We start from the raw sequence: 27,705 nt of genomic DNA, 5'->3' as shown, positions 1-27,705 counted from the left end.
TAAAGCAAATATAACAGTGTAGACATAAAAACCATTTAATACAAAGTGAAAACCATTAGATGCACCTACTAATGCAGATTTTTGGTTATTTTCAGCTCTTTCATTGAAACTTGGAAATAATGCTCTTCATTTCAGTTACAACCAGGTTAAGTGGTGAAACTAATCTATAGCAAGCAAATCACTGCCTTTTCATTCACTTGGGAAAGACAGCACCACTGCAACTGACAGTCTCTCCAGAAGGGCATCCAAACAAAACATGCTGTGCACATCCGCCCCGCTCGCTAAGCTATACAAGAAACCAGATGTGAATTGATTGCTGCTTCTGAATAGTAAAGCTCAGTAAGTGCATCCTTGCTGTACAAAAAAAAATAAAATTAAAGTGACCACATAGAAAACTGGCAACAGATAACCATGACTGCCTAAAATATACACATATGATACATAATTATGAGCCATGCTGGCCAGTACATAAGTCTGTTCAGGAGCAAAGCTTTAATTGCACAGATTAGAAAACTGAACAAATGCTTTTACAGAGCAAAGCACAAGCTTTGGTTTACGCTTAGACAGTGAACATTAAGCTTTACATTTTTATTATAACTCCTATTACGAAAAACAGCTCTTTTCACTGCTACATGCAATAGTTGATTCTCTATGAATAAGCGCTCCATTCCATACAGTGAAATGAAGCTCAGTGTCTTACTCAATGAACCCATTAGCCGTATCTAGACTAGGAATGCATTAAATCTTTATGAAAAGCTACTGAATTACAAAAAGTTTGAATTAATTTCCTTCAGGATTCCCCAGCCCTGTCCCCCCCCATTTTTAAAATGCTGCATATATAAAAATAACTCCAATATGGCACAGAAGTGGGATTTTCAAAGGAAGGCAAAGGATAAAGGGGCAAAGGGAAGCCTCCACTGGCAACATCAACAAATTGCATACTGTCCAAGAGGAATTTGCACCCTATACAAAATGAGCTTCCCTGTGTTCCAGTTCTTGGATCCTTTTTGGTCTCAGTCTCTGGTAAGTAGGCTTCAGATCTGCAGGGTGAATATCCTCTGAGCTAGTTTTTTGTTCATTTGTGTTTTGTTCAGGATCACCTGATGGAAGTGCAGAGCTCCTAGCCAGTTTCACAGTATTATCCTGGTGAAGCATAGAGCTAGCACCGGTTGGTGCACAAGCTTTAGCAAAAGAACCCTCTTCATTTTGTTTTGATTTGTTAGAGGGTGGTTTATAAAATGTCCCTGGGGGTGGTTGCAATGTTCTTGGTGCCTTGAAGGCAGCAAGAGGATTGGCATCAGGACCATTCCCTTCTGTTGCTGTCCTTCCTGACCTGACAGAAACAGAATATGGCTTACTAGGAAGAACAGAATTAGCCAAATTGTTCCCAGTGCTGCATGATGAAGATAAGGCACCTGCAGTTCCACTCTCAAGGGCTCGGTTCTCCTGGGGCACATTAGTCACAATCATTGCTGTCCTTGCTGTGATATCATACTGTTTATATTGCTTGTCCCAAGTTTTTCGCAGCATCTGGGTGTCGTAACAAGGAAGTCTGCAGCAGGTATTAACAGCAGGGAGTGCTTTCACCTCTGAAACTTCTTCAATAGTAGGGCTCCTGCCAAGCTTCTCTGGACTTACTGCTCCTGCATTTCGTGAATTTCTTTCATTCAAAACACACGGAGGAAGTATTCGGTCTACAGGTAAGCTCACAGGCCGAGTAGCTGGTTTTGTCTTTGGAACCCGCAATGGAACTTTGGTAATCTGACGGTTAGGTTTTGCAGCCAATAAGTTAATTTTACAGCTGTCTTCACCTAAAGAAACAAATGAATCATTGTCTCTCTCTGAAGCTGGACTCACAGCATCACCTAGAAACACACAAATAGATGTGACTGGATCTTTGCACCAAATATAAAGACAAGTCAGCAAGACTTCTGCCAACAAAATATGAACTTTATTAATGATCCCTTGACAGTTGGTATTTTAATGGGATAACATTTTTTTAGATATACCTTGTATACATACTAGGAGTATCCTACTCTAACCAAATGTTAGCATTTCAATAGCAGTAAAACAAATACTGTACAGATGTAACCAACAAAGACACTGAGGAAAAAACAGGCAAAGAGACTCTGCACTTTTTCACTGGTGCTTTCCCATCCCTGAATATCTTCAGTTTTATTGTGTTTTAGATTGTTGCACTGTTAATGTACAGGACATGACTGAACTGGCAAGACCAGCTGAAAAATCAGTATAATTAAAAAGGATCATATATAGTTACTCCTAAAAAAAGTAGATGAACTCATACCTACATTAAACCAAACCACTGTAGTAGCACAGGCAGATAAACAGAAAAAAAAAAGTCTTATAGAAGATTTACAGTTAGGTTAACAAACCTGTCTCTTTTGGAGCAGAAATATTCATATCCAAAATGCTGGTAGCTGATGATTCTGTCAGAGAATTACTCTTCCCAGAACCTTCTCGTTCAGTTCCAGTGAGTGGTAACAATATGCAGTCTGGAGGAAAACAATGGTCAAAGCATGGTAATTGCTGGATATTGGTTTGCACCATCATAGTGGATTTCAGAAATCCAGTCACAGCATAATTACTATTTTTTTTTAAAGAGAAACCAAAACACTGTTGTATTCTTTCACCAAATACTTTAAACTCTGCCTCCATAAACACAGCTCTCTTGAAAGCCTTTAGAAAGACTTAAATCTCTATGCCTCTTACAAAGATAAACAGTATATCAAGCAGTAATAAGCAGGTTTTATCACTTGCTTCTGTCTAAACTGAAGAGTTGCATGCATTATAATCTAACACATCTATGACTGCTTATTCACCCACCCCAAGACTTAATAAAAGCACACTAACCAGTTACAGGTGTATCTACTTGTTCCTTTGTATTCTTACTATTGTTTGATTCCAAAAACAATGCAGCTGTTTCTGAAGCTCTGCTTTCACTTGGAGGTATCAGAATACCCTGTTAACAAAAGTCAGAGCAAAAGTAAGTGGGAACTCATGAGGAAAGGAAAGGCAGTTCTTAACAAAAAAAAATCCACAAAGATTTAATAGAAATGTGTTCTGGAATGCTGCAGCGTTTGACACAGATGGCGGCACAGGTAACACTGCGGCAGCACAAGAAAAGTCACTCACTTCCTTTACAGCAACAAACGACTTCCTCCACTGTTGTGGCTCCCCCTCTTCTGCTGATAAAGCAACTCTGGCTGTAATGGCAGTTTCTTCAGACTGAGATGTGCTCAGAAGTGGCTTCAATGAAACATCGAATATCTTCTCATAGTATGTTACGAGCAGCTCTACTACCCGGGCCTGAGAAGGGTAATCCACAAGCGATGACAAAGAAACTGTAGCATCTGTTTGACGTGGCCTGATCAGAGTTGGGCCAAATATTATGCCAAGGTTGCTGGCTGACATTTTATTTTCATCCGACTGTTCTGTAACCCTGCATAAAGATGGAAAAGAAACCCCCAAGCCCCAAGAGTTAGAGGGTTTTAATACTTCAAAAATACTATAGATATTAAAATATTATGTCTGCAAGGGCTAAAAAACAATAAAAACCTAAAGGTGGGTTTGGTACGCAGGCAGAATCTGCACTGCAGACTGCATTTAACAGCAACTTGGACTAAGCACTTTCCACACAGGGTGTTTTTATGTCCTGTTTGGTTGATATTATTTATGGCTGTTTGGCATTTCTGGGATTGGGGAAAGAATGCCTCTCTCATCTCATTTAAAGTAATAATATAGCTGTGGCTCAATATTACCCATTTTTATTGGTAGTCATCAGCTTCATACACCCTCATCACACAACAATACAATCCAGCATTTGGAGGACAAGGCAGTGAAATGTAGCTGGAGAATGGTTATTAACAGACATGATCCAAGTTTCAATTTTCTGTTAATAGCCACCAAGTCACTGCCTTATCTGGGTCATATCCTGATTTAAATCACACCTCAGGTCCCTACAGCTGCTACTAGTTACTACTTGCTGATCACAATGCTAGAGAATCAAGAAACAACTAGCTCAGCTTTTTCCCTCCTTTCTTTCCATTTCCTATTCTTCTCTCACCTGAGAATTTGTTATATTGGAAAAAAAAAAAAACCAAACAGAACTGTCTTCTAAGGCACATGTGACTTCTTCCTCTACAGTCCTCACAAGGACACAAGAATTTCCTAGTATGCAGCATGTAGTAGTTTATTTTTCAACATCAGCTTGTATGTAAAGTGTTTTCTCACCTGTGAAGATGTCCAACAAGGTACTGAAGAGTGTTATAGTTTGGTACAGGCAGCTGTTTCAGAAGATCTTTAATTTTAATGATGATCCTATTCAGTTTGATCTGATCAATACAGATTGACTGTCTTGTCTTTGATTTGGGGCTAGCTTGTTTAGCGTCCAGTTCCTCATTAACATTCTGGCTTTCTTTTGCAAGTCCGATGAACTCATTGTAAAGCCGAAACAAAATCAAAGGTTCTGGAAGCTGAAGAAATAAGAACATTTCAGAAACATACTCAAGCCTGAATTTTAACTTCTTTGGTTCCTTCCTGTTTTTCTTCAACTTTGTCTAGTCTAGTGTCTTTTCTTCAATGATAACATTGTTTAATCCTTGTTCATTAGCTCAAATCACAATTTGTGAAATCCAATCCCAAATAACAAATACAACCCTCCCTACACCTTTCTCAGGAAATATTTTGCTAGCCCTTTCCTGCAATAGTTTCAAGACTAAGCATTTATCAATACAGGTACGGATTTCAAGAAAGTGATTGCTATGAGGTAGGGTGTTACATTACATATACACAAATATCATGACAATAGAGCAGTTATTTATTTGTCCAATCTTTGACAGTATATTACATGTGGTATCAAGTTTGGTCCATATTCTATTTTTTAAAAATTGGATTTTAGGCCATGTAACATTCATTTTTAATTATGATTTAAGTATTTTCTCGGTATGAAAATGAGAATTATGTTAATAATTTAAAAAAAATTACAAAAAGGACAAAATTCTCAAACCTGACCTGGCTATTTGCATGGCCCCAGCTTAGATAAAAGCACAAAATAGGAAGACTAGATAAAACTCAAAATAATTAGTTTTAATAATTAGTCTTAAATAGGGTTTAAGTCAAGATTCTGTCTAAAAATGTCTCAACTGCATGTTTCTAGCACTGTTCCTGCATTTAAAATAAGCAGGTTTACCTAAAACCCACACCAACAGATCAGCTACAAAGGAAATAAGACCAGAAGAAAACATGTTTGGTTCTTTGTTTGTGTGGTTTGTTTCTTTTTTTTTTAATTATGAGCCCTATTTGAAATACAGCATAGTGCCTCAAACTGGTACCCCAGCATGATGTATGTAATATACTATCTTTTTACTTGAATAAGTAGGCAGAGTACATACTTGTAATTTTTCAAAAGCACTTAACTTAATGGTGATGATCATAGGATTGGAATGCTTATCTCTGACAGGCGGTAAAAAGAAGAGGACAGAGCCATGTAGCTAAGGATTATTCCTTTCAGGGTTAACAAGTTTTCAGAGTGACTCAGTAATTTCACTGGGCAACATCCCAGCCTCATTTTTTCAGATACATACAGTTTTCCAAACCAGTTTCAATCATGAAGCTTTAAAGCTCCATTTCAAAAGAAAAATACGGATAAACTCTCCATAACAAACACATCATCACGACCATTATGAGTGTTTAATGAAATTTTTGTTAGCATATATTAACAGCAATATGTTAGCATCTGTCTGCGTGAGGAGGCAAGAATATGAGACTGTTTTAAACTTCATATAAGGCAAATTCAGTAACTGCAAAGGTTTTAGAAATTAAAACTTCACTACAAGTGGATAAACAAAAGCTTGTTCTGCACACGGTAATTAATATTTAAAAAGACATTATGCCCATGTGGAATACAAATTGTAATATCAGCAGTCACTGATCTCAGTTTTCCCTGCCCCTGTTGCAGGCTCCATGTGAATATAAAAAAGCCTACTGCAAATACACAAGGCATTCATTTAATCTTCAACTGCAGGACTGCTGAAAAGGAATTCTTTTTCTTGCACTGAAGAAATATACTACATTACTATGGTTTTCCGTCTGACATCTCAAGTACATACCTGGCGGAGATACAGCTTGAGAACATTACTGATATCATGTGCATAGAGTTCTGAGAGCTCGACCAAATCCTTTCCATTTTCAAAAGCTTGACAAAGCTTTTCAACTCTTGATTTGGCTCCATTCACACGATAGATGCCCTGAAATTAAAAGACCAGCACAACTCTATTTGAAAGGCAAGTGTAAAACACAGATGATATCAACAGTACAGAATTGACATCTTAAAAGATTTTTTTTAAAGATTGTTAATACTTAAGTTTTATAAACAAACTTGAGTATACCTTGACATTCAGCGCTCTGCTTTCGATTTCTGACGTACACTTTTTGATGATGAAAGGAATGCCATCGGGAACATTTTTAGCAGCTTGGGCAAATTCCACTCCAAACAAGTGAAGCCTTCCATGAAGTTTTTTGTGCCCACATTGAATAGCTAAAGTCTCTAAACATTTTTTATGGCATGCAAGTGAACACTACAGGGGAGGAAAAAAAGTACATGGTTTGATGCAATCTGACACTGTAAGAAGTATCTCTGCCGTTTGTCACCCCATACGTGAGTAAAAAGAAAGATTTATTGTGATTTTGCTATGAGTTCATGATGATTCTATGAGCCACAAAGTCTGTACTTCTTACACAGAAGAAATAATGCAAGTTTCCAAAATTCCCAAGCCCCAAGCAGTAATTCAAACTATTTTTCAACTTACCTCTTCACATTCAGCTCCGTGAAATACCACTAAGCTGTCACATTCTCTGCACTTAGACGGAGCTCTCAGCTTCCGTAGTTTGTGTGTTTGTGCTGCTTTGGACATATTTGCATTTCTAAAAGGTCCTGGAGAATATGCAGTTTCAGATGTCAGATCATTTAAACCTGGAGAAAAGTTCTGTGTCACGTTCTAATATTTACTACTGGGATAAGGTATTTATTCTGATTTTTTTAGAACTGTGCTAAACAGAATTCTGTAATTCACAAGTATCAAAGTAATCAAAAACATTCCAATCACAAGGAAACAAAAAGTGTTACAGTTTAAATAACAGACACATTAAGTGTCAAATAATCTTACTTATAAGTAGACTCAAACAATCAGGCTTGCATTTTTAAATATTTCAGTTTTGTCCTGTATTAACAGCATGTGAAAATATTAGGAAATTTAATTCCAATTGCCCTGCAGTTGAGGCAATATTCGTGAAAGTTTCATTCTATGTATTTCAAAATCCTGTACTAGAAGATGAAAGACAACATTATGTTTTGGCCTGTAGTTTTTCTGAAATACTTAAAAAGGCATACTTTGCAGCAGGGAAGAACTAACACGCACTCACAGCAGAACCCATATAAAATAAAAAAAGAATCATTGATTCTCAGTCTCCTATGATAACACCAAAATATTTTCTAGAAGATTCTAAAACAGAATACCAACTGGTGCTTTTTGCGACCATTTTTTCCCCCAAGCAATCTACTTAAAATGCCATCAACTTGTGAACCAAAATCTTTAGTTTTACAGATAAAAAACCATAAAATTAACACATATTGTCTAGAAAGCTTCTTAAAAGCTCAAGTATTGATTAAACAATAACCCTCCAAGTGAAAGTTTGTGTTTGTGAACAAGTTGCCATGCTTTAAGTCTGGATCTATATTAGTATTGTTGACCACAGGCTCATGCCTAGAAGGCAAAGTATGCAGTTAGGAAATAAGGACTAACTGAAAAATCTCCTACAGACTCTACTGAGCAAGCAGCCACAAATATTTCAGAACTAGTTTTTAAGTACTACAGATGTTCCACAGAACTATTTCTGATAATCCAGTTATTCAGGTTTCAGTACCTGTAGCAACACTGTCTCTATTATAAAGAATTCAAAATTCATGTGAAAGAAATGGTCTGGTCAAATCTGGGACAGACATTACCAAACTTGCTTATCTAAGCTGAAAGAGGTAAAAGCTCAGTCACTACCTGAAACATTTGGATTCACCTTTTTCAAATTTGCCAACTACCAGCTATTTATATCTGTGCATTTTACTTCAAAGTTTATAAGTGCTCTTAAATACCTCACTGCGGTGCAGCTAATTTTAAATGGAAATTGCTGGAGGGAATGGTTAGTGGATCATTTATGTTTACTTCAGGAGGGTGAAGACACTAGAAACATTCAAAGGCTGCCTATATAGTTAATCTAAACATATGATGACAACTCTGCTTCATTAAAGTGACCTGAACATTATTCTTCAGCTATCAACCTCAAGTGCATGCACACTGTATTGAAAAACAATGCTGTCGGTAATCACAGTCTGGTTAATGTACTTTTCTTTAAAAGAGAAAAACCACACTCTACAACAAACATCATCTAGGGACTTCAGGTATGGAAACAACATTACCACAGTCTGAAGGAGATGGTGGTTCTCTTTCATCAAGATCATCTGCAGATGACATAGTACCAGTGGAAGGTGTTCGGGGAAGTCGTCTTTTAAAATCTCCTAGAGGATGAGAAAAATTCTCAGGAAGCTCTGAGTATCAGTTCCACTCAACTGCTCATTGTCATTATAGGCTCTGTCCAACATTTGCTAAACTAACAATGTCTTTGTTAATGTAAAACAGTCCAAAGGAAAGACTTTTTTATATTTTATATTTTTTTATACTAGCATAGCAGTCAGTGTAGCTCTACCTGGGCTAGCAGATGGAGAATCCATGGATCGTGACTCGCTGCTTCCCCCTGCACTTTCAGAATCACTGCACATTCCTCCACTCTGGTTGCCAACTGACCATGATCTGAACGGTGGTGGACCTCGCATTGCTTTTGAGAAGGAAATCCGCAAATTCCAAACGTCAAGGACAAAATTACATTATTTTCTTTTTATTTAAAGACTAAGTATGATTATATTCAAAATAGGAAAATATTGCAAAACATACAATATAGTGATAAAAAACCCACAGCATATATTCCTGTAAAAGACTCAGGATGTAAGAAAATTAATTTCAGAAACTTACACTTGTGCTTTTGCAAAAGACCTGAAATCAATGTAGTATTTACAAAAACAATGGATTTTAAATTGCTGATGTTAATTGAAATAGTTTAGTTGATCAAGCTTGACAGTAATTGCCGTTTGAATTGCATCTCACCTTTCTTTTCAAAGAATCTATGTATACACACAGGCAGTTTTCTATTTGTCTTATGCTCAAGTACATAACTTTTTATAGGCTTCGAACTTTAAAATACACTTTAACCTCTTCAGTGCTACATTTCTGACAGTGAGCTATCAAGTGCTTTTTTTTTTTTTAACTTTTTCTGTTATTTTTATTTAGAGACTGAACTCCAGATGAAATCTAGAACTACCTTGGATATCTGTATTGCTGGAAGATCTCTTCTCTCCAATCTTCTCCGAACGGTAATAAATTGGGCTTCCCACATCATCTAACGTCTGAGCAGGAAAATCTCCTGAACACTGAGATAAGTTACCATGTGACGTATGGACACTGTTGGTTGATTGCTTATTAAAAACCCTTCAGAAAGAAGAAAGTAATTTGAAGAGTGAATAAGATAGAATTAAATTAAAAGCAAAGTATTTTTTTTAACCCTGTACACTAAAATGCTTCATTTGCTCTTCCTGAACATACATATTTGACATGCAACTATTTAAGCCCAAATTAAAAAAAGAGTGGCAATTTACTTAAAATTAAATATGTGCAATTTCCCAGTGTTCTCTCTCCCCCCCATGTAAATCAGCTTTTCCACATCTCTGCAAGGCATTATGACTGTTATTTTGCAGACCTTGAAAAAACAGCATTTCTGTTCATCTAAAGACCAGAATAATTCAGAGGCTATCGCATCCTATTTTCATGCTGACCTCCAAAAGATTCTCAGCCCAGCCATCAGGATCATTCACCTATAAACATACAGGTGTTAAACTGCTGTGCTTTTTTAAAAACACAGAAAATATGTTGAAGCTGCCAGAGAGCTCATACGCAGTCATTGTGAAAAACTGCTCTCAAGATAGGGACAGAAAACAGTTAACAGTAAAATGCTGAAGCACCCTGTGGACAAAATGGCCTGCTAGTCATTAGCAGTCAAGAAGCTGTTTTTTAACCAGTTCTACCCTATCCAGCTGAAGGAAGTATAGACTTAAAAGCATTAAAATTTGCATTTGTCCAAGTTACTGTCCCTTAAAAAGAAGGCAGACCTAAACAATAAAAACGGTCACTTCAAGTACATGAAGAATCATAAGGCCATGTCAAAGAAAACAAAAGGTGGGGAGAGGGGAGAAGAAGAAACGCACTCCTATAAATCTTAAGCAGTAAATAGATGCAAGAGCACACAAGTTTGAAATTTCATGCTCATAAGTTTCTTGGGGAGCTGCACAGTTAAATCCCCTTAAGTCAAAGTTTATGAGTATAGCCTAAATCAGTCTTAAAAGGCAGGAAATTTACAGACAAGAACTAAGAATCTCAGCTTTAACTTAGAATTTCCTGGCTTTTGTTGGTAGAAGTCTGACTCAAGCTTAGGTTTTTTGTATTTAATTTCCTTTTGAAAAACGATGACGACACTTTCCTGTAGAACTGTGAAACACGCAGATTGGAATGGATATTCTGGTGCTTTAGTGCCAAGATTGCTATTTTACAACAAGTTAAAGGTGGAAAAGCATTTGGCATACTGAACAAGGAGTTGTCTTTTTGTCTTGTAGTCTTTACTTCCCCACTAGCTGTATCTTTAATAGATTAACAGTAAAACCTGCCATTTCACACAGGTTGGAAAAAAATAATTAAGTTATAACATAGGGACATATGGACTCTCAACTTTTATTTAGTCACATAGCATGAGACAGAAATTGAGCAACACTTCCTGCCAAAAAAGTTGCCAAATGTAAACAATATGAAAGAAGGTACTGTAGCAGCAAGGCCGGCAGAAGAGGAAAAGAACCTCCTCAGACTTTCTAACCTGATTATCAAATGCTACTGTCACACCACACTACAGAGTTCCAAATTTACATTTTTCATATTAACCAGTATCTACATTAAAATCATAATAAGTCAATTCTTGCACAACAATTGTTAATGTTTTAGCAAGGTTTATTACACCAAAATGAGATTCTGCTTCAGAATTTAAAGTCATGTTTTAAACTCAACATTATATATAATCTACCAAAAGATGAATCAAAGAAATAAAGAATGGTAAAGCACGGTACAACACCAGGATTCATTTTCTTCCTCCAAAATCGTTTTACTGTTAACACATGTGCCTAGCATTTAATTCTAAACCAAGCAAATGCCACCTGTAGTTTGGGACTTACCCATCAACCTGGGAACTCTGGGTTTCAAAAGAACCTGATTCAACAGTAACACCTTCCTTTGGCAAACTTTTCACAAACTCTGAATACTGCTGACCAGGGTCATAGAGTTTGGCACTCTCACAGAGGGACTGGCAGTTAACTGGAAGAGATACAACCTGAGCATGCTGCAGCTGGAACAGGTTGACTGTTGCCTGTTAGGAGAAAAAAATTTCAATATTTGTAGATCATTTACTAGATACTTCACTTGTACTTTGCTCAGCTAGAATTAATATCCCAACGCAAAATTATTTAAACACTGACTAGAAAAATTCTAGAAAATAGTACATTTATAGGGATGGACTTTGTGCAAGATTCCCAAAAGTCAACCGCAAAAACTTGATCTGTAGTATAAATACTAGTATTCCTCCTCTCTCTGGGTTAAGAAATTCTCCAGGTAGCAAAGGCAATCCCAATGGCTTCCCATTTTTGGTTGATCAAGACAAACAGCAAGGTTTGTTGCTATCAAAAAGGCAATTTTCATGCTCTAGAGGTAATGTTAGTCACCACTACAATGACAAAGTAGCTGGAGTTCCAAACTCAGATGAGTTCCATATCACCTTGAGACAAAAAGTGGACAAAACTTTGTCCCAACAGAACGCATTAATGGAACACTTTCTTTGTTAGAATACATAAAACTTCTAAAACACTTTATAACAAGGCAGAGATCAGGGACTCTGCATGGCTGCTTCTTCAGCTTTGGGGTTGCAAAGTAGTTTGTGATTTAGATCTACTTGAACTGACAAGTTTGTCTAAGCTTTCTACTGGTCTTACATGTTGGTTTTTGGGTTGCTTGGGAAGGAGTGTGTGTGTTTGGGTTTTTATTTTCCCTCTCCACCCCCCACCCCAGCATTAAATTGCCTTTGCCTCACCTAAAAAGGTGCACACCTGTTGGCACAGTGTGCTCTTAAAGGTTTTTAAAAAACTATATGTAGATATACTACTTTGACAATGCTTTGCTTATTTACACACATCAAATACATTAATTAGTCACAATGAATCCTGTAGTAATTGAGACTGTCATCAAGATTAGCAGGCTCCATGCTGCATCATGTTAATGCCCATTCTGTGCTTGAGCCAAACATCTTTGCTAATGCACTAATGAAAATAATAATGGGAATGTGAGCTGTACTCTTAAGCAACACAGTAACACTGCTGCCACTGTCAGGTTCTTGCAAGGCAACAGCTCATAAAAAAATGAAAAACATTCAAAGACATGTATAACACTTTTTTTTTTTTTAAACTCCATAATGGAAAGAACACCACAAACATCTTAAAAGTTTTCCTTCTTTTTCTATTGGCTCAACCTCTGCCTTTGAAAACTTTCTATTTTAACCTGTTAACACATCAGATGGGGCTTTCTCCTAGTCTTAACAACATTGATAATCTGTGCCAAACGTATTTTAAAAAGCATGCTTACAGCTTTAAGAGTAAGATCACACTGGTAAATAAGCTCCCGAAGCTGTGTTAAGACATCACTTTTAAAGCTTTCCAAATAATTTCTTTTTTCTTCAACCTCTGACATGCTTGCTTTATAGTGTTCATTAGCCTCTTCAGCCTAGAGAAAACATAAGTATAAACGGTTTGTGGACTACAGGCCTTGATACCAGAAGCAAGAAAAAACGCACACAAGATGCCTGTAATTGGAGATTCCCATTTAGGATAAAAGTCCAAAAGGACACAGCATGACTAAAATTAAGAATTATGAACAGAATACTTGCTCAAATGCTCCCCTTGGGAAAGCATGAGTAAAACCAGTGTAAGTTTACAAGCAAGGAACAAAAGCTCTCACTTTTTGAAGAGCTTCCTCTTCTAGCCTTCGTTTTTTTTCCAATTGCTTGCTGAAATCTTTCACAAAGCTTCCACTTGAGCTAAGATGTTCCTCCTCAGCACGAGCAGTGCAGGATTTTGCCTTTTCATACTCATCTTGACGCTGTGTATATAGCAACTTTGCTTTTCTTAGAGCAGCTTCCAGTTCTTGCTGCAGAATGCAACAAAAGAAAAAAAGCAAAAGAATTAATGATTTTAATTTTCCAGTTATTTAATGTGATCTTCGAAGAGGCTGTTATGCACAGATCTGTATGCTGCAGTTCAAAGTATATAGTCATAGAAAGATAACCTCATACAAATATGTCAGTAAATTGTCAGTTAAACACTACATAACAGTCTGGTTTGAAGATTTTTGTCATTTTGAAGAATTTCAGATTGAACACTGTTAGATATGAAAGAAACACTAACCATTTTTTTCTGTTCTCGCTGCCAAAGTTCCTTGATATCTTTCCTTTGTCTATCCAACTCATTTTTTCTTCCAAGAAGGGGCTAGATAGAAAATATTAATAGAATACATAAAAGGCTTATAGGCTGTAAGTTTGTTCTTTTGAATAATCTGTGCTGTTACTAAACTTTTTAAAAACCTAAACAATATCTTGGTCTTTTTCTTTGAGCTTACCTGCACAAATTTGTTAGACTGGAGAGCAGCAGCTGTTTGTTGCCAAAGCTGATTGTTCTCAATATCATTTTGGAAAGCATTAATGAATATTGATTGGAATGGCATATAATCCTAAAATTACACAAGACAAAAAACATTAGTGTTCTAGGTAAGGTAGAGGTATGCATATACATTCTAAATGGCTGTATAATTGAACTAGATTTTCAATTAAATTTAGTAAAGTATTTATATGTCTGTGGAAGTCACAGTTAGGTATGAATGTAGAAAATTAATAATTTCTCAGCTCCATTTCATTTTATTAAGAAAACACTCTGAAAAGGAAGTCTACAAGTCCAAATCACAAAACATACAAGATATTAGACAGAAAAGAGTGTACTATGAAAAAATAAACTTATATATCCAAATTCCAAAGGAGATGGGAAGACATACACATCAGATCTTTTAACTAGTGATTTACAGTATAAATCAATTCTGTAACAACATAAAAATCCATTTCTCAACATCCTTGAAATTTCATTTTTGGGCAAGGCATCCAATACATATTTAAGACTTTAAAAAAACAAAAACGTAAGATGTACTCACCTGGTGTCCAACAACAGCTTTAGCAGTTTCAGCCATTTTTGCTAAGTTTTTAGCACATTCCACTTCTGTTAAAAAAATTCACAGTTATTGTTTACACTAACAATTGTACTAGATGCTAAATGCTTTCACATTCTTCCTCTAACAGATGGGCTATAGAGGGGACCACCTCCACTTTGTTACAGGCCTTTAATTACAGGAAAAGTGTGATAGTTCTGTCCAGTTCAGCAGAACAGCTACTAATTTAGAAATCACATTATTGACAGTCTGCAGCACAGAGGCCTGACAACAGATTTAATTTCATCATGACAAAGCTGATTAAATGTCAGAAAGAGCCACTCACCCAAGCTAAGCTTTTTTTCTACCCATGCGACTACATCCTTGGTATATTTTGACCATGCTTTAGCATAAGACAGAGCTGATTCGATTCCGCTGTCATTTCTCAGGAGCATGCTATCAACCTCCTCTGCTCGAAGATGTCCTGAAAATAAAGCATCGAACACAAAGAAGTGAATTTTAGACATGACCACACACTGAGAGCAAAGCCAGTATTAGCCAACTGTGAAGACTTAAGCAGCTCTGATCTTGAGTTGGTCTTTAATGCTAGTTGACTCTAAACAGGACTGACAGAGGTTTTAGAACAAATTAAAGGGTCACAATATTTTATCTAGAGTAGTCATATGGTCAGCATAACTTTCTTAAAGAAAGTGACCTAACAAAACACCAATCATATGATGACATACACAGTGCTTCAGCCCTTGCTTATTTTTTCCCTGAAAAGCAATCCAGGTTGGTTATTCACAAAAGCATAAAACCTCTGCAATAGCAAATTTTTTACAGTGAAGTTTTAATGGCAGCGTAAGTGTAAAAGAGTGACCAAGCAACTTACTTATTACATTTTAGAAGATTAAAAAGCAGATACAGGATAGCGTTCATTAGTATTAAATGAATGACCTACCTTGAATATCATCCTTTTCATGCAGTGAACCCCCAGACTCCACAGAAAGATTCTCAAAAGACTGGCATACAAGAAACAAAACATTAAGTCAGGGAAGAAAAACTCTCACTAGAACTGCCAGGCTACAGAACAACCAGCATCATCTGTCCCTTTCTTTTTTGGCAGAAACAGCAACAAATTGTGCTGTAACTCTCACCTAAGGCACAATACCTTCTAAGCTCCCATAGCTGTCAATTGAGACATAATAAAAGAGCAAGGAATAATTATGTACCTTTAAACCAACAATTTTGAAAAGCTGTATTGAAAAAGTTAATTGTTTAACCAATCAGGCTGATATTTAAGGGACATTTAACTTTTCTTAGATCCCTACCTCTCTTAAAAAGCATTTCGTATAGACCTAATGCCATATACATGTAACAGACATGATTCTACAAACCATAAGAATCCTGTATTTCTTCCTCAAAGGAATAAAATTATGATTTCTTCTAAGTTACTTGCAGGTGTGCACTGTAGGCATAACAGCTGACTAGTAACACTTGCTAATGAAGCCCTGATAATCAGTACAACCTGACAGAATTTAATCCAATAATAAAAGGAATTCAGCATAGGATTTCATCTCTACCTTTGTCCTCACACTGCATTTTGCTATTCCATTAATTGTGCCAACTGAACTATTTGTAGGACTCTGCTGTAAACCAGGCCACTGAACAAACTTAAGTGAGTAAAAAGTTTACCTAGTAACCACTCCCCCTTTTAAAAGGCACAAATCCCCCCAACAACTCTACATCATTTTAAATAAACAAACTACTCTTCAAAATGGAGGCACAGAGCAGGCAGAAGACAAAAGCCAAGAAATGGCTGCAAAGTGGCCTTAAGCTTTAGAAGACTAGCTTGTTTCCATTTTAGATTTTGGTGCTTTTTTTTTTCCTCAGACTTAAGGCTAAAATGGAGCACAGTAACAATGCAAGTAATTCTTTTTTGTTTGGTTGTTTTTTTAAATGTAAATGGAAACTGATCATAAATCACACAAAAATCTCTCAATCATTGTTTACTTCACAGCAAAAGCAGCTTCCATGCAAGGTATTAATCATCAATTACATTGAAAAGAATCAAACCACGGTCTAAAGAACAGCCCCATTCCTAAGAAAGTGAAAGACTAGTACAACTGCTGTACAATACAAGACAGTTTCAGTAAAATGGAAGGGCTTTTTCAGAACAAGTAGGAAATCCATCCAAAGCTGTCTATCAACATAACAAAGAAAATACATCTCAATTTAGAGATGGATCAATGTTCGGTTGCATAGGAAGTCTGAACATTCCTAGATTTAGTTCTGATTTGTAAAATATTACTGTCTTCAAGTAGATTTTGAGGTGGCACCTAGTTGTTAAGGAAGAACAAATAAGAAGAGGGAAAAACACATACTTAATATTAACTCAGGAGGCACTTAAGTTCTGGTCCTAAAAATCATTTCCCGTTCTGTAAGACCTAATCATTTCAGTCCTGAGAACTGTTCACTCCTTTCCAGTAATTTAGGCACACAATGTAGTTAGGGAACCTAATAAATACTCATTCGTCCATCCATGTTCACCCCACCGCAAATACGTAATACCACATTTTCAAAGCAAGTACACAGACAACTACTTTTACTTATGTCCTACAACTTATTATCAGAACTTGACCCACACAGCTTGCCCCCTCAAGCATCCAGTGCCTCCTGCCAGTGAGCCTAGCACTAAAAAAAAAAAAATAGCCTGACTTCTAGATAGATTTCACTCCTCAACTTTAACCAGTCTCTTCTGCCTTTTTTCCCCCATTACCCAAGAACTCTCACTCTGATAGAGGCAATTCTCTGCATGCATTTTGAAAGTTCTATCCTTTTCCTTGATTGTGCTCTCAGATCTACATAGCATCAAGTAGCATTCAAATAGGTTGTCGAGTAATGAAAGGCCAGACAGGATCTCGGCTCTTCCAACGTATTCTAAAGCTCTTTTGTTTTTAATCAAGAAATATCTCTGCTTCCACCTTGTACTTCTGGTTGTACTACAAGAGCTAAAATGAGAACAATTACATTTGCTAAGAGGGGGTAGGCATATCATTTAACCGAAGCTTCCAAGTGGAATGTCTGAACTAAAGAATGTAGACTCCCCTGCAGTCAAGAGAAGCAAGATCAGCCTCCTCCCAGCTCAGAGCAATCCTCAACAGATAGGGAGGTCCCTAACTTAGCAGACAATTAAAATCTCTCTCCTTAATTAACTCTCAAAGCATTTACATGTTAAATTCTACCAAAATGTTATGCTCTAATCTTTTTAAGACACAGCTAGCTGCTACGTTCAACCACTGAACGTACACATACGAAATGTTAATACAGCTACTTAAATACTTCGCATTTAACTCCTCCTAACACTCAACTCCTAGTTGGCCTCCAAATTGCTCTCTGAATTGCAAATCAAAGTGAAATGCTTTATCTGTTAAATGTGTATTTATTCATCTGAATGAAAACACACTTAAATTTAAGACAGGTTTCCAAGACATTGAACCATATTATCGTACCTGCTCCAAAATTTATAATTGTTCCCTTCCACATTAGGAAAAGCAAATGACACTACAAAAAAGGGTTTTTAAATATATGGTGACTTCTGGAACATCTAGAATAGAATTTCTCTTTATTTCACTATATTCTGATTTCCCCTTGGTTCCCCACTCCCATCGTCAGAACAATGATCTTTTAGCCGAGCATTCACTTCACAATACAATATATGGGACCATCTCTTTCCACAGGAACACATTTCTGCATTGCAAAGCCATTACAAGATTAAAACATTGGCAAATTCAGTACCTTCCCTCTGCTGGTGAAATGATTAGCTGAAATACTACTTCTTCAAATCATCTCATTTAACTTAAAAGAGATACTGGCTTTTATGCTATTTTATTTCACACATTTTATCAGCAACATAACCCTCTGATTCTAAGTCTGCTGGAACTAGTTTTCCGAGTAGCCTCCTTTTCCATCTTTGTGAAGATGAGTTTTATACCAGCTACAGAAGTAAACTTGTGATCAGCCTTCTTTCTCACGTGTGTTATCAAACTTAGGGAAAATTTAAAAAGACTACTTCTCAGCTGTAGCTGCACAACATTGCTATGATCAAGCCTGTATGAAGGAATCCTAAGCTTTAAGTACAGTTCAATGAAGCCGTTAAACTCCACAATTCAAAATTTTTAACCTTGCTATGACTAAGCTTGTCATACACATCAATTATCAACTGCATTTTATTGCATGTAGTTTTTAATTTGACTTGATTTACTTGAAAGTTTCTAGATACACAAAACTTCAGAACAGAATTTGGTACTGAATATTTTTAATCTCACCTTCAAGTGTTTAAAGGGGAGTATAAAACACTAATGTTTTTCTTTTACTATCTACGAGTTGACAGAGCTGTTTCAGTTCTCTTAGTGAATTGTTGTTGAAACAGCTACAGCACAAACAGGGCTCTGGAAGAAGAAAAGGTTATTTTGTAATGAATACTAGTCTTCAAAAGCCAAAAAGAGGTCATTACCCTTTAGCTTCTAGGTCTAACAGCTCTATTCTAACTACTCTAGAAAGCAAATCATTCAAGTTTTTTAAGTGTGCAGTTCTTTTAACTTAACCAATTTAAAAATCTCAAATACAGTTACAGCAGGTTATCATGTACATATTTGAACGCTAGCCCCATTGAATCATCACTGGCATTTAGAACATAGAATACATGCAAGTATCTGAAACCTTGAATGCATTTTTGTCATGGGTTTAATCTTGTTTTAAACACAAGACTCCAAGTGTCCCAGCCCTATGATGCACAGAGTTTCAGTGGAAATTAAAATCTCCTTTAAAAGATACAATGCCACGCTCCAAGAGAACGTGTTTAGCCTACCCGACTTCTCCGAGATACAGGAAGTCCCAATGACGAGCCATTGTCTACATCTCCCATAAGGAAGTCTGAAACACTGCCAGAAAAAACAAAGAATTGTGTTACTTCGTTACTTTACCTCACCAAGCAATTTCAGATCACCGAGAACAAAAATTCAGGCAGTGTTTCTAACAGTCTTTACTTAAAAAGTTTTGCAAGACAATTTTTAGAAGTAGTCATATTCCTTGCAATTTTTATACCACAATTGTTTTCTTTGTTAAGAAAAAAAAGCAAACAACCAAAGCAGTAAAACTATTCCGGATTTGGTTAATTTAAATTCATTTATCAGCTAATAGTTGTTCAAAATAAAACTTAAAATAAAACTTAAAGTTTTTGTTCTAGTTTATTCTAAATTTGATTCAGCTCCACTAAACTCTTTAAAAATTTCTTCTGGATTCCAACTTACACGTTTCCAAAGGTGAATGCCAATGTTTCAATGGAAGAAAATATTTCACTGAAAAGTTCTCTCTTATTTTCTTCATTAACTTCTTTGAAGTTCACCGCTTAGGAAAAAAAAAATTAAAACCAAAGGTTAAGAGGTAGGGTCAATCATGCAAGTTTACTAAGTGTAAAGACAATTTTTAATCATGAAATCTCCTACAGAACGTGCAACATTAGACTTTTCTGAACAACTGAAAAAACACAGTTTTAAAAAAGATTAATAAGAAAGTCGACACTAAAGGAAAGAAATTAACACAATCCAGATGCTTCCCACAATGAAATTAGATTATTCCTTCACTTCCTATATCTTCCCACTAAGCAGCAGCTTTGTGTGGGAACATGACAGTAACATGAGGGGAAGAGAAAAATAGTCCTTTACCAGAAAGTCAAATCACACAGCAGCAGTAACACTACGAAGCAGCTCACAAATGTAGTTAAATATTTGAAAAAAATGTTTCTTTTCTGGGTATAAATTTCAGAATTTGCAACAGGAGCAGTAGTTCATGGGGTACTCTCTTCCACCCCACAACTGTATTCGATCCTGTCTATGTATTCAGAACACAGGATTTCTGGCTTGGGTACAGACAAACAGAAAGCTATCAAAAGGTAGTGTCCATTGCAAAACCCTTTAATTAGCAGCTCCATTGTCTGGCAAAGGCCCCTCAGTTTTGCCTGTTAAAAGCAGGGAAGAATCTCAGCATAACTATTGTTGTTCCAAAATAGGAAAGGGAGCATCCTTGGACAAACTACATGGTTTAAACTGGTGATCAAGACCAGTATTTAGGCACTCAACACTGAGCCTTTAACACACTTTGATGACAAACTGGAATAATGAGACAAGAAGAATGATTCATCCAGAGGTTCTATTAACAACTACTGGACAAGGGGGAGGAGTGAGAAAGGACAAGACAAAAAGTACAATCATTTTTGTCTGTTTCCAGCTTAACTCCTTAATCATTGGTGACTGGGAAATTTTTCACAGAGAAGTCGAGTACACTCCTTTGAGGTGAAGCTGAGCTCTCTGGATGGAAGTTTTCCCAGATTTACACTGGGAGAAGTGACCATTGCGCATTAGTATTTATTTTTAAAAAGCTTATTTTTTTAAGCAATGCAATATTCTTAATTATCTAGATGCCTAAGTTACACATACAATCATCTGTTTCAGAGACACTGCAATGAGACACCTATTCATCACTTCTCGCAAGACCTGTGACGATGTTAATTTATGTATCTTTCTCACATTTCCAGTACAAGTATGGAAATAATAGACCGCAATGACTTCTAGAAGCAGCAAAAATTAAATCACACTAAAATGTTGCCCATTCTATATGCATTTTCTTAGCAAATTAAAGTAATAGACTTTTATCTTAAAAAGTATTCAAACTTCCTGCCAGGTGCCTAAACACTAATGGGTAACAAACAAAGTACAATAATGTGCTCCTCCATTAGACTTCCTTTGTGAAAGGAAAAGTTTTTAACCAGTAAATTAACACAGCTGAATCCATTTCTTTTTACACAGCACGCCAACAGGCCTGATCAACAGTTTTATAACAACTATTTCTATACAAAGCTATTACGGAAAAAATGTATTCTTCTCATGGGCTACTTTCACAATTACTTGCAGATTTGTAAGAACATGTTGTAATAAGCCTACAGCAATAAAAAAACAAATCGCCACATGTTACAAAAATATCAACAGCCTTTGCTGCCACAGTTCACTGCTAAATTTAAGGCTTCTCCTACCTCTCCATTCTCCTACACTTCGTAATTACATTAAAAAATGCCCCTGGCACCTTTGTTTGCAATGAGATTCAATAAAGCTCCACAGATTGTACTTTTTCTTTTTTAACAACTTTGTAAATAGCAGTGGATTTTTTTTTAAATTCAGATTAGTTGAAAACCTCAGCTTTCCAGAGGTAACGCTGCTTATAAATCTAAATGTTGTATTCCAAATCATTAAGCAACAACAGTTATTACAAGATCTATTGATTACAGCCACTAATGACAGGAAAAATAATTTGAGTGTCAGCATGAAATGCAAACTGTTTCAAAACTAAAAGGAACCAACAAAAACTGTCTACACATTCAAAGCACTTACCACTGAAACACTCGTACATCCATTAGCTCCACTGTCTTCAGAGAAAGAGCACTTCTTTCACTTTGCTAACAAGACATCAACATAGATAGCCTCTCCCTAAAGAAACGCTGTCTGTTTCTCTCTGCCTTCCTGTTCCAGGAAGAGTTTTGTTAAGCTTTATATGTTACACACCAGAGAAATCCTTTCTTTTCAGGATCTATCACAAATGGAACAGCCAATCTCAAATTTTTCAGAATTACCACTTCTCCCAAAAAAGTTTAGTCCAAGCTCTTAGTAATTCAGTGTAATACAAACAGCTTTCTTCTAGCTTACTACCACTGGAATGCTGATGTACTTAACATCAACTTTAAACCATGCACGCTCTTTCCCCAGGACATCCTGACTGCACACAATAGCTACTGATAACAATGAACTATGGTAATCTTTCCATGTCTGGAAATGACAGCTATCTATCTATAGTTCTACAAATTTCAAAGCAAGTATACAACTTCACAACACTTTTAAGTAAGACTTCAGATGCCACATTATGAACTTTAAAAAACTGCATGATAGCAATATATTAAAATCCAGAATCCAATACCTGAAACGCAAGCCTAGCTTGCATTAAAGTGGATCTCTATTTCCAAAGCTAGCAAAGCTGTATTCAAACTGAGGTGAGTTTGGTAAACTCATCAAAACGCTGCAAGACATTGCAAAGTTTCAACTCGAGTTGTGCCATCAAAAGCTTTCTAAATCAAGCATAGAACAGGCTAGGGAACCAGCAACAGTCATGGAAGTTTTGGAAGCCAGAATCCCAAAAGCTTAAGCAGCCCCTGAGGACATCTAAGCAACACTTCCGAAACTATGAAGAAGAGGCTGTCAGCTGTGAAGACCAAAGTGCAACCAGGGCCTTTAAATGATGATGCTTAGATGGCGCACAGCCACCACAGCACAGCACACAAGTTTCTGTGATGCTCTCTTGTCCCCTTCCAGTCAAATCAAGCCAGCACAGAGGACACACCATGCCAGAGTCCGCAAGACTTCACTGGTTTTCTCCTTCCCCCTCCCCATAGACATGTGCAGGACTGGCAGCGGCAAAGCTACCTTGCCAGCTGTCTGCAGAGCCTGGACAAGTCTATACTACTCTACCTTGCAGAATTTACTCTTTGCAGGTCAATCTTCTCACCCCTAAATACACAGATATGGTAATACCACCATCTGTTTCCTTAGACAGGAATACATCTTCGATCCATACTTCACTAGCTGACTTTATAGCAGTAAGCAACCAAGCTCATTTGTTGGAACTGAATACCTTTGCAACTAATTTTCTGTCCTTAAACTCCCAACAATGCTTTCAAGAACCGTTCAGAGCTATTCCAAAAACGAAAACACCGTCCAAGCAAACCAACCAACCAAGACCAAAAAAACACTCCCTTCCCCAAAACGAAGACTTGTAATACTTATTACGTATCATCATTAAAAACGTGTAAAAAAAGGGGGGGGGAGGAATTTGAGTAAAGAGTAGCAGTATGCAGACTGGAAAGAGGTAGAAGAATAATTCTCGGGATCTCACAGCTAGAGAGGATCAGCAGGCTGTCCCAGCTCCACCATTCTAATTTTAGTTCCCTGTGCCATATAATTTCACCAGTCTGTACTTAGTATCAGGTTTGGCAGCCTCCTCAGCTTTAAATGGATGCCAACATGACAAGTTTGAGGAACTGTTTCCTACTCTCTCTATAATAAATCTTGCTCTGAATTTACATCAGATACACCAACAAAACTGAAATTACTTCACCTTGCTAGAGGTATTTAACTGTACTGTAAAACTATTAGAAAAAAACCCACATACCTAAAAAGGGAATTTCTACAAGACAAGTGCAATTTTTAGCTTTACTAGGAATCTGCGTTCATTCTAGTGATCCAATTAAGTCAAAAGGTGCAATTTAGAGCAAAAAAACAGTACAAACTGAATTCAGCATACGATCAGGAGAACCACGTACTCTGTGGTCATCACCTATTTAAAGGCACTGAGTGGGAAAACAACAACTACGAGTATGATGGTGTGCCACACTGAGAAGCGACTTCCAGAAATAGGAGTATAGACAGGTTCCAGGCAAGATGCTTCACAGTAAGTCTCAATTCTTCTAGATCAGGTGAGGCGTCCCGAGTAAGCATGGATGAGTAGTAGAGTCCAAGCAAAAAGGCTCAGTGAAGCATGTCATGTCCAAGACAATCAGAGAAACCAGGTCCATCCTTCTCCCCCCAAGTTTTCCTGCAACCTCAGTCTAAAATGGTAAAAGTCTGACATTTTCTGCTGTCAAACATAATTCTCTGTGGTAAGATTAAGGTAACAAGCTAGCTAGTTTTTCCTTCAATCTCTCAAAAAGGAAAAGCATTAGACATTCAAAGCAGAACTACAAGCATGCTTATATCATTCCCACTGAAGGATCTCATGACTGTCCTGAAGGAAGGGCAAAGGCACTCTAATTTTTGCTAACATTCAAAACATTCCCACTTGCAGTAATTCAGAGGGTGGTCTGTCTGCACTGGACATTATGTTGAAATCATAGCGCAACTTGTCATACTTACAAGAATACTTTACAAGCCAGAGTCACCAACAGCTAATGATTCCAAAACTATCGTAACTGGTTTCATTAAGAGCAAAGGCAGTCAGTTGTTAAAATAACCATTTGCCCTATGTGAAGTTCCAAATACAAACTAGATTTGAAACCCTAGCATTATGTAGAGATTCAAAAAGGTCTTTCTAAAGCAACTGGTTATGCTTTTATTTCTCAAGGGTGGGAAAAAAAACCCTAAACAACAAACTGAAAACAAAACATGTAAATCCCAGCTTGTTTTTATTTCATCCTCTCCTAAATAAACATCAGAGATTTTCCAGGCCAGGTTAATAATCTAGTCATAAATCTGACTACAAATACAGTGTTTCCACGTCTTTTTATAGTTCTGTCCTCCAATGACAAGAAACAGATGAGTCAGATGAACTTCTTTCATAATGTCGCGTTAACACAGCCTGGGAAGACAGAGGAAAAAGGATACTGGTTCCGTCCTACCAGCTCTTCACATTCTTATAGCTTCCTGTTTATTCAAAAGTTACACTACTTCTAGTGAAATAACCACAGCTGAAAACCTGTGAATACATGTGTTACTGACAGGCCACTGTAAGCAAACCTGAGGTCAGATATGCTTACAAACAGTATAATCCTCACGCAAAAACAGCTGTAAAAACAAAACAGGTGCTAAAGAGAGAGAAAAACTGCCTTCACATTTACCACAGGTTATGCTGGGGAAGGTAGGCCGTTTTCATATGGCAAAAGTTTTGCTGTTCTCGAAGAAGCAGGACTGACGTACCAGTCAGAGAGCTGAAGCCCTCTAACTCGCCATTTTCCATCTCCAGACACGTGAGGAATACAACCCATGGCCAAGCAAACAGCAATAGGTGTTAGTTACTAAAGTCTTCATATGAAAGTACTTGTTTGTATCAAAGGCTAAAAACATTGAAGCAGAACTGACTGAGAGCACCTTCTTTAGTATGATCCAGAGCTAGCTCCCTTTCCTTGCAATTAACTTGGGAACTCCACGAGGCCAGGTCACACAGTGCTGGATCACTGCAATGACAATTCTCCACAAGGCAAGTTTATGTTTGTTTTAGCCAAAGAATAACCAGACAGTTTATGCCAGTCTCTCCATTCTAGGTCCAGAATGTATGCTGCTTATGAGACAGATGAACAAGTCTATGAGAAATTAGTAAGAATGCTACGAACAGGAGCTGCACACCATAATCTTTTATTCCACCAGAAAACACTTTTTATTTACTTATTCAAGCTGGAAGAACATGTTTGTACCAGATCGGCACTGGTCACATAATCACTGTAGTTTGGATCCTGTAGCAGGAGTCTTAAAGCTACATTTTCCATACTGTCAATTTCTCATTGCCCATGAGAAAATTATTCACAGAGTAACATAACCAAGAGTGAGAGAAAAAAAGTCAAAACTCGAGCTCAATTCCAGCTCAAGGACAAAGACTGTTATGATAACAAAAGCAAATCCTTTCCTGCCTTTTTCTTTGAGCAGTTTCTCATCATACAAGATCATATTTAAGATAGTTCAAGTGAGCTATGGCTGAACACAGACTTTTCCAACGTACCTGAAGTACAGTCTTACAACTTGACCTACTTGAACACATTTGACAGCAAACTGGAAGACATGACTGTACTGCTTTTGTTTCAAGTGGCATTCTTAGAAGAATAGAGTGAAGTTACATTCAAAATTCTGTATTTAAACAATATGCCCAGTGTTCTCCTTGCAGTAGTTTTCCTTTCCATATAGAAAATAATGCAATCCCTCCAAAACTGTAGCTCCTCATATACTCAACATGTTAACAGCAAGTGAACTCTACAATGCAATAAAAATGTTAGTAGTTAGTTTATTTCAAGTGCAGACATATTAATTGTATGAACTAAAATCTGTTCAGGGAGGAAAAAGCTGAAAAGTATTTGTGAATATCTGTATTGCCAAAAAAAGGATTAGTACTAAAGTTATTTCTTCCACTCACTATCAAGAGAAATGAACAAATCCTAAAATAACTATTCAAAAGAACAGTCACTCATCAAACCAGGCAGAAACAGACACATATAAGTAAAAGTATGAAACACCAATGCATCTGCCCAGCGTTCAGTGCTATTGAATGTACGATGGAACGCTGGGAACTAAGAAGAGAAAAAATACGCATAGCGTCAAATTCAGAAGGCTGCAAGCACTCTGGAGGAATGGATCACGTGATTCAACAAAGTGCTTAATTCTCCATTTCAAAAGTAGAAGGGTAGAAATCTAGATCTGGAAAACTGGTTCAGCACTAGAACTACAGAAAGTGACCTTGGACTTACAATGGACTTTAAATCGAACACAAAAATTGACAAAAAGGCCAACATAATTATGGAATCAATCAACAATGTTACCATGTGAGACAAGGAAAATAATTCTACCACTTTACTTTGCAATGATAAACTTGGACAGTAGAGACAGTGATCAATTTGGGGCACTGCATATTAGCAACCACCTTGATAAACAATGTAGTCCAGAGAGGATAGATATTACTGCAATAGCTTTTGGAAATATGATTTAGCAAAGGTTGATGTAATTCAATTTACTTGCAGACCTGAAGTCAGCTTTCCTCAACATTTCTTCAACTAAAGAAAGGGCAGCTGAACATTGTCCTGTGCCCACTGAAATTAGGAGAGAGTGGAAGACACACAGTAATCTTAACACAGCACTTAAGCATGCAAACAGCTTGTCTAAGGTGGATGCAGAACTACGTTCACTAAACATTTAACCTGGTATCATGGATAAATATCTGATTACCATTGTACATGTGTACTTAAATCTTCCCAAGATCAACAAGACAAAGAGCAACCTCTCAGGCATACTCTGCATTTCTACTGTTATATACAATTCTCTAAATCAAGTTCAGAAGTTGTGCAGTTGTAATTCTGTGATCATTTCAAATACCAGGGACAGACCTATAGGAAACTCTACACGTAGCAGGAAGAAAATGCAAAGCAGGCTGGTAGTATCTGCCAAGATCCAACAAACTAGCAAAACTATGTATCAATAGGAAGGATCCCTAAGAAGCTTGGAAGAATCCAAGATACAGGAATCGGGCAGCTAAACACATTAGCATTTTAACCGATATTCCTACTTTACCGAGTCAGCAGTATTATGTTCAGCCACATTAAGATAATTAAGAAACAAGGAGAAATACCAAATCATGTATCTCTGAAGGAAGACGTTCCACATGATTTAACACA

The 27,705-nt window shown here is 36.9% G+C and overlaps 1 protein-coding gene across 4 annotated transcripts in view; it reads right to left on the bottom strand.

Annotated features, from left to right (window-relative positions):
* Positions 1-963: 963 nt before the first annotated feature.
* Positions 964-27,705, bottom strand: part of ARHGAP29 (Rho GTPase activating protein 29) — a 49,285-nt gene continuing 22,543 nt past the window's right edge. The window contains exons 3-23 of one of the 4 annotated variants that reach the window (XM_009986379.2): positions 19,769-19,865; positions 19,327-19,399; positions 15,418-15,478; positions 14,803-14,940; positions 14,463-14,527; positions 13,881-13,991; positions 13,670-13,750; positions 13,224-13,412; positions 12,852-12,989; positions 11,396-11,586; positions 9,445-9,611; positions 8,776-8,904; positions 8,489-8,587; positions 6,828-6,991; positions 6,408-6,596; positions 6,129-6,266; positions 4,252-4,493; positions 3,154-3,460; positions 2,872-2,980; positions 2,394-2,513; positions 964-1,865 (exon numbers count right to left, since the gene is read on the bottom strand). In XM_009986379.2, coding sequence (XP_009984681.2) covers positions 964-1,865; positions 2,394-2,513; positions 2,872-2,980; positions 3,154-3,460; positions 4,252-4,493; positions 6,129-6,266; positions 6,408-6,596; positions 6,828-6,991; positions 8,489-8,587; positions 8,776-8,904; positions 9,445-9,611; positions 11,396-11,586; positions 12,852-12,989; positions 13,224-13,412; positions 13,670-13,750; positions 13,881-13,991; positions 14,463-14,527; positions 14,803-14,940; positions 15,418-15,478; positions 19,327-19,399; positions 19,769-19,865 — 3,710 coding nt within the window. Of the gene's footprint in view, positions 1,866-2,393; positions 2,514-2,871; positions 2,981-3,153; positions 3,461-4,251; positions 4,494-6,128; positions 6,267-6,407; positions 6,597-6,827; positions 6,992-8,488; positions 8,588-8,775; positions 8,905-9,444; positions 9,612-11,395; positions 11,587-12,851; positions 12,990-13,223; positions 13,413-13,665; positions 13,751-13,880; positions 13,992-14,462; positions 14,528-14,802; positions 14,941-15,417; positions 15,479-19,326; positions 19,400-19,768; positions 19,866-27,705 lie in introns of all 4 variants that reach the window. The other 3 variants (XM_086617226.1, XM_086617227.1, XM_086617228.1) reach the window with 3 other exon arrangements.

This window comes from Tauraco erythrolophus, chromosome 10 (assembly GCF_009769465.1).
Source record: "Tauraco erythrolophus isolate bTauEry1 chromosome 10, bTauEry1.pri, whole genome shotgun sequence".
Taxonomy (NCBI): Eukaryota; Metazoa; Chordata; class Aves; order Musophagiformes; family Musophagidae; genus Tauraco; species Tauraco erythrolophus.
This window is presented reverse-complemented; position numbering and strand designations above follow the sequence as displayed.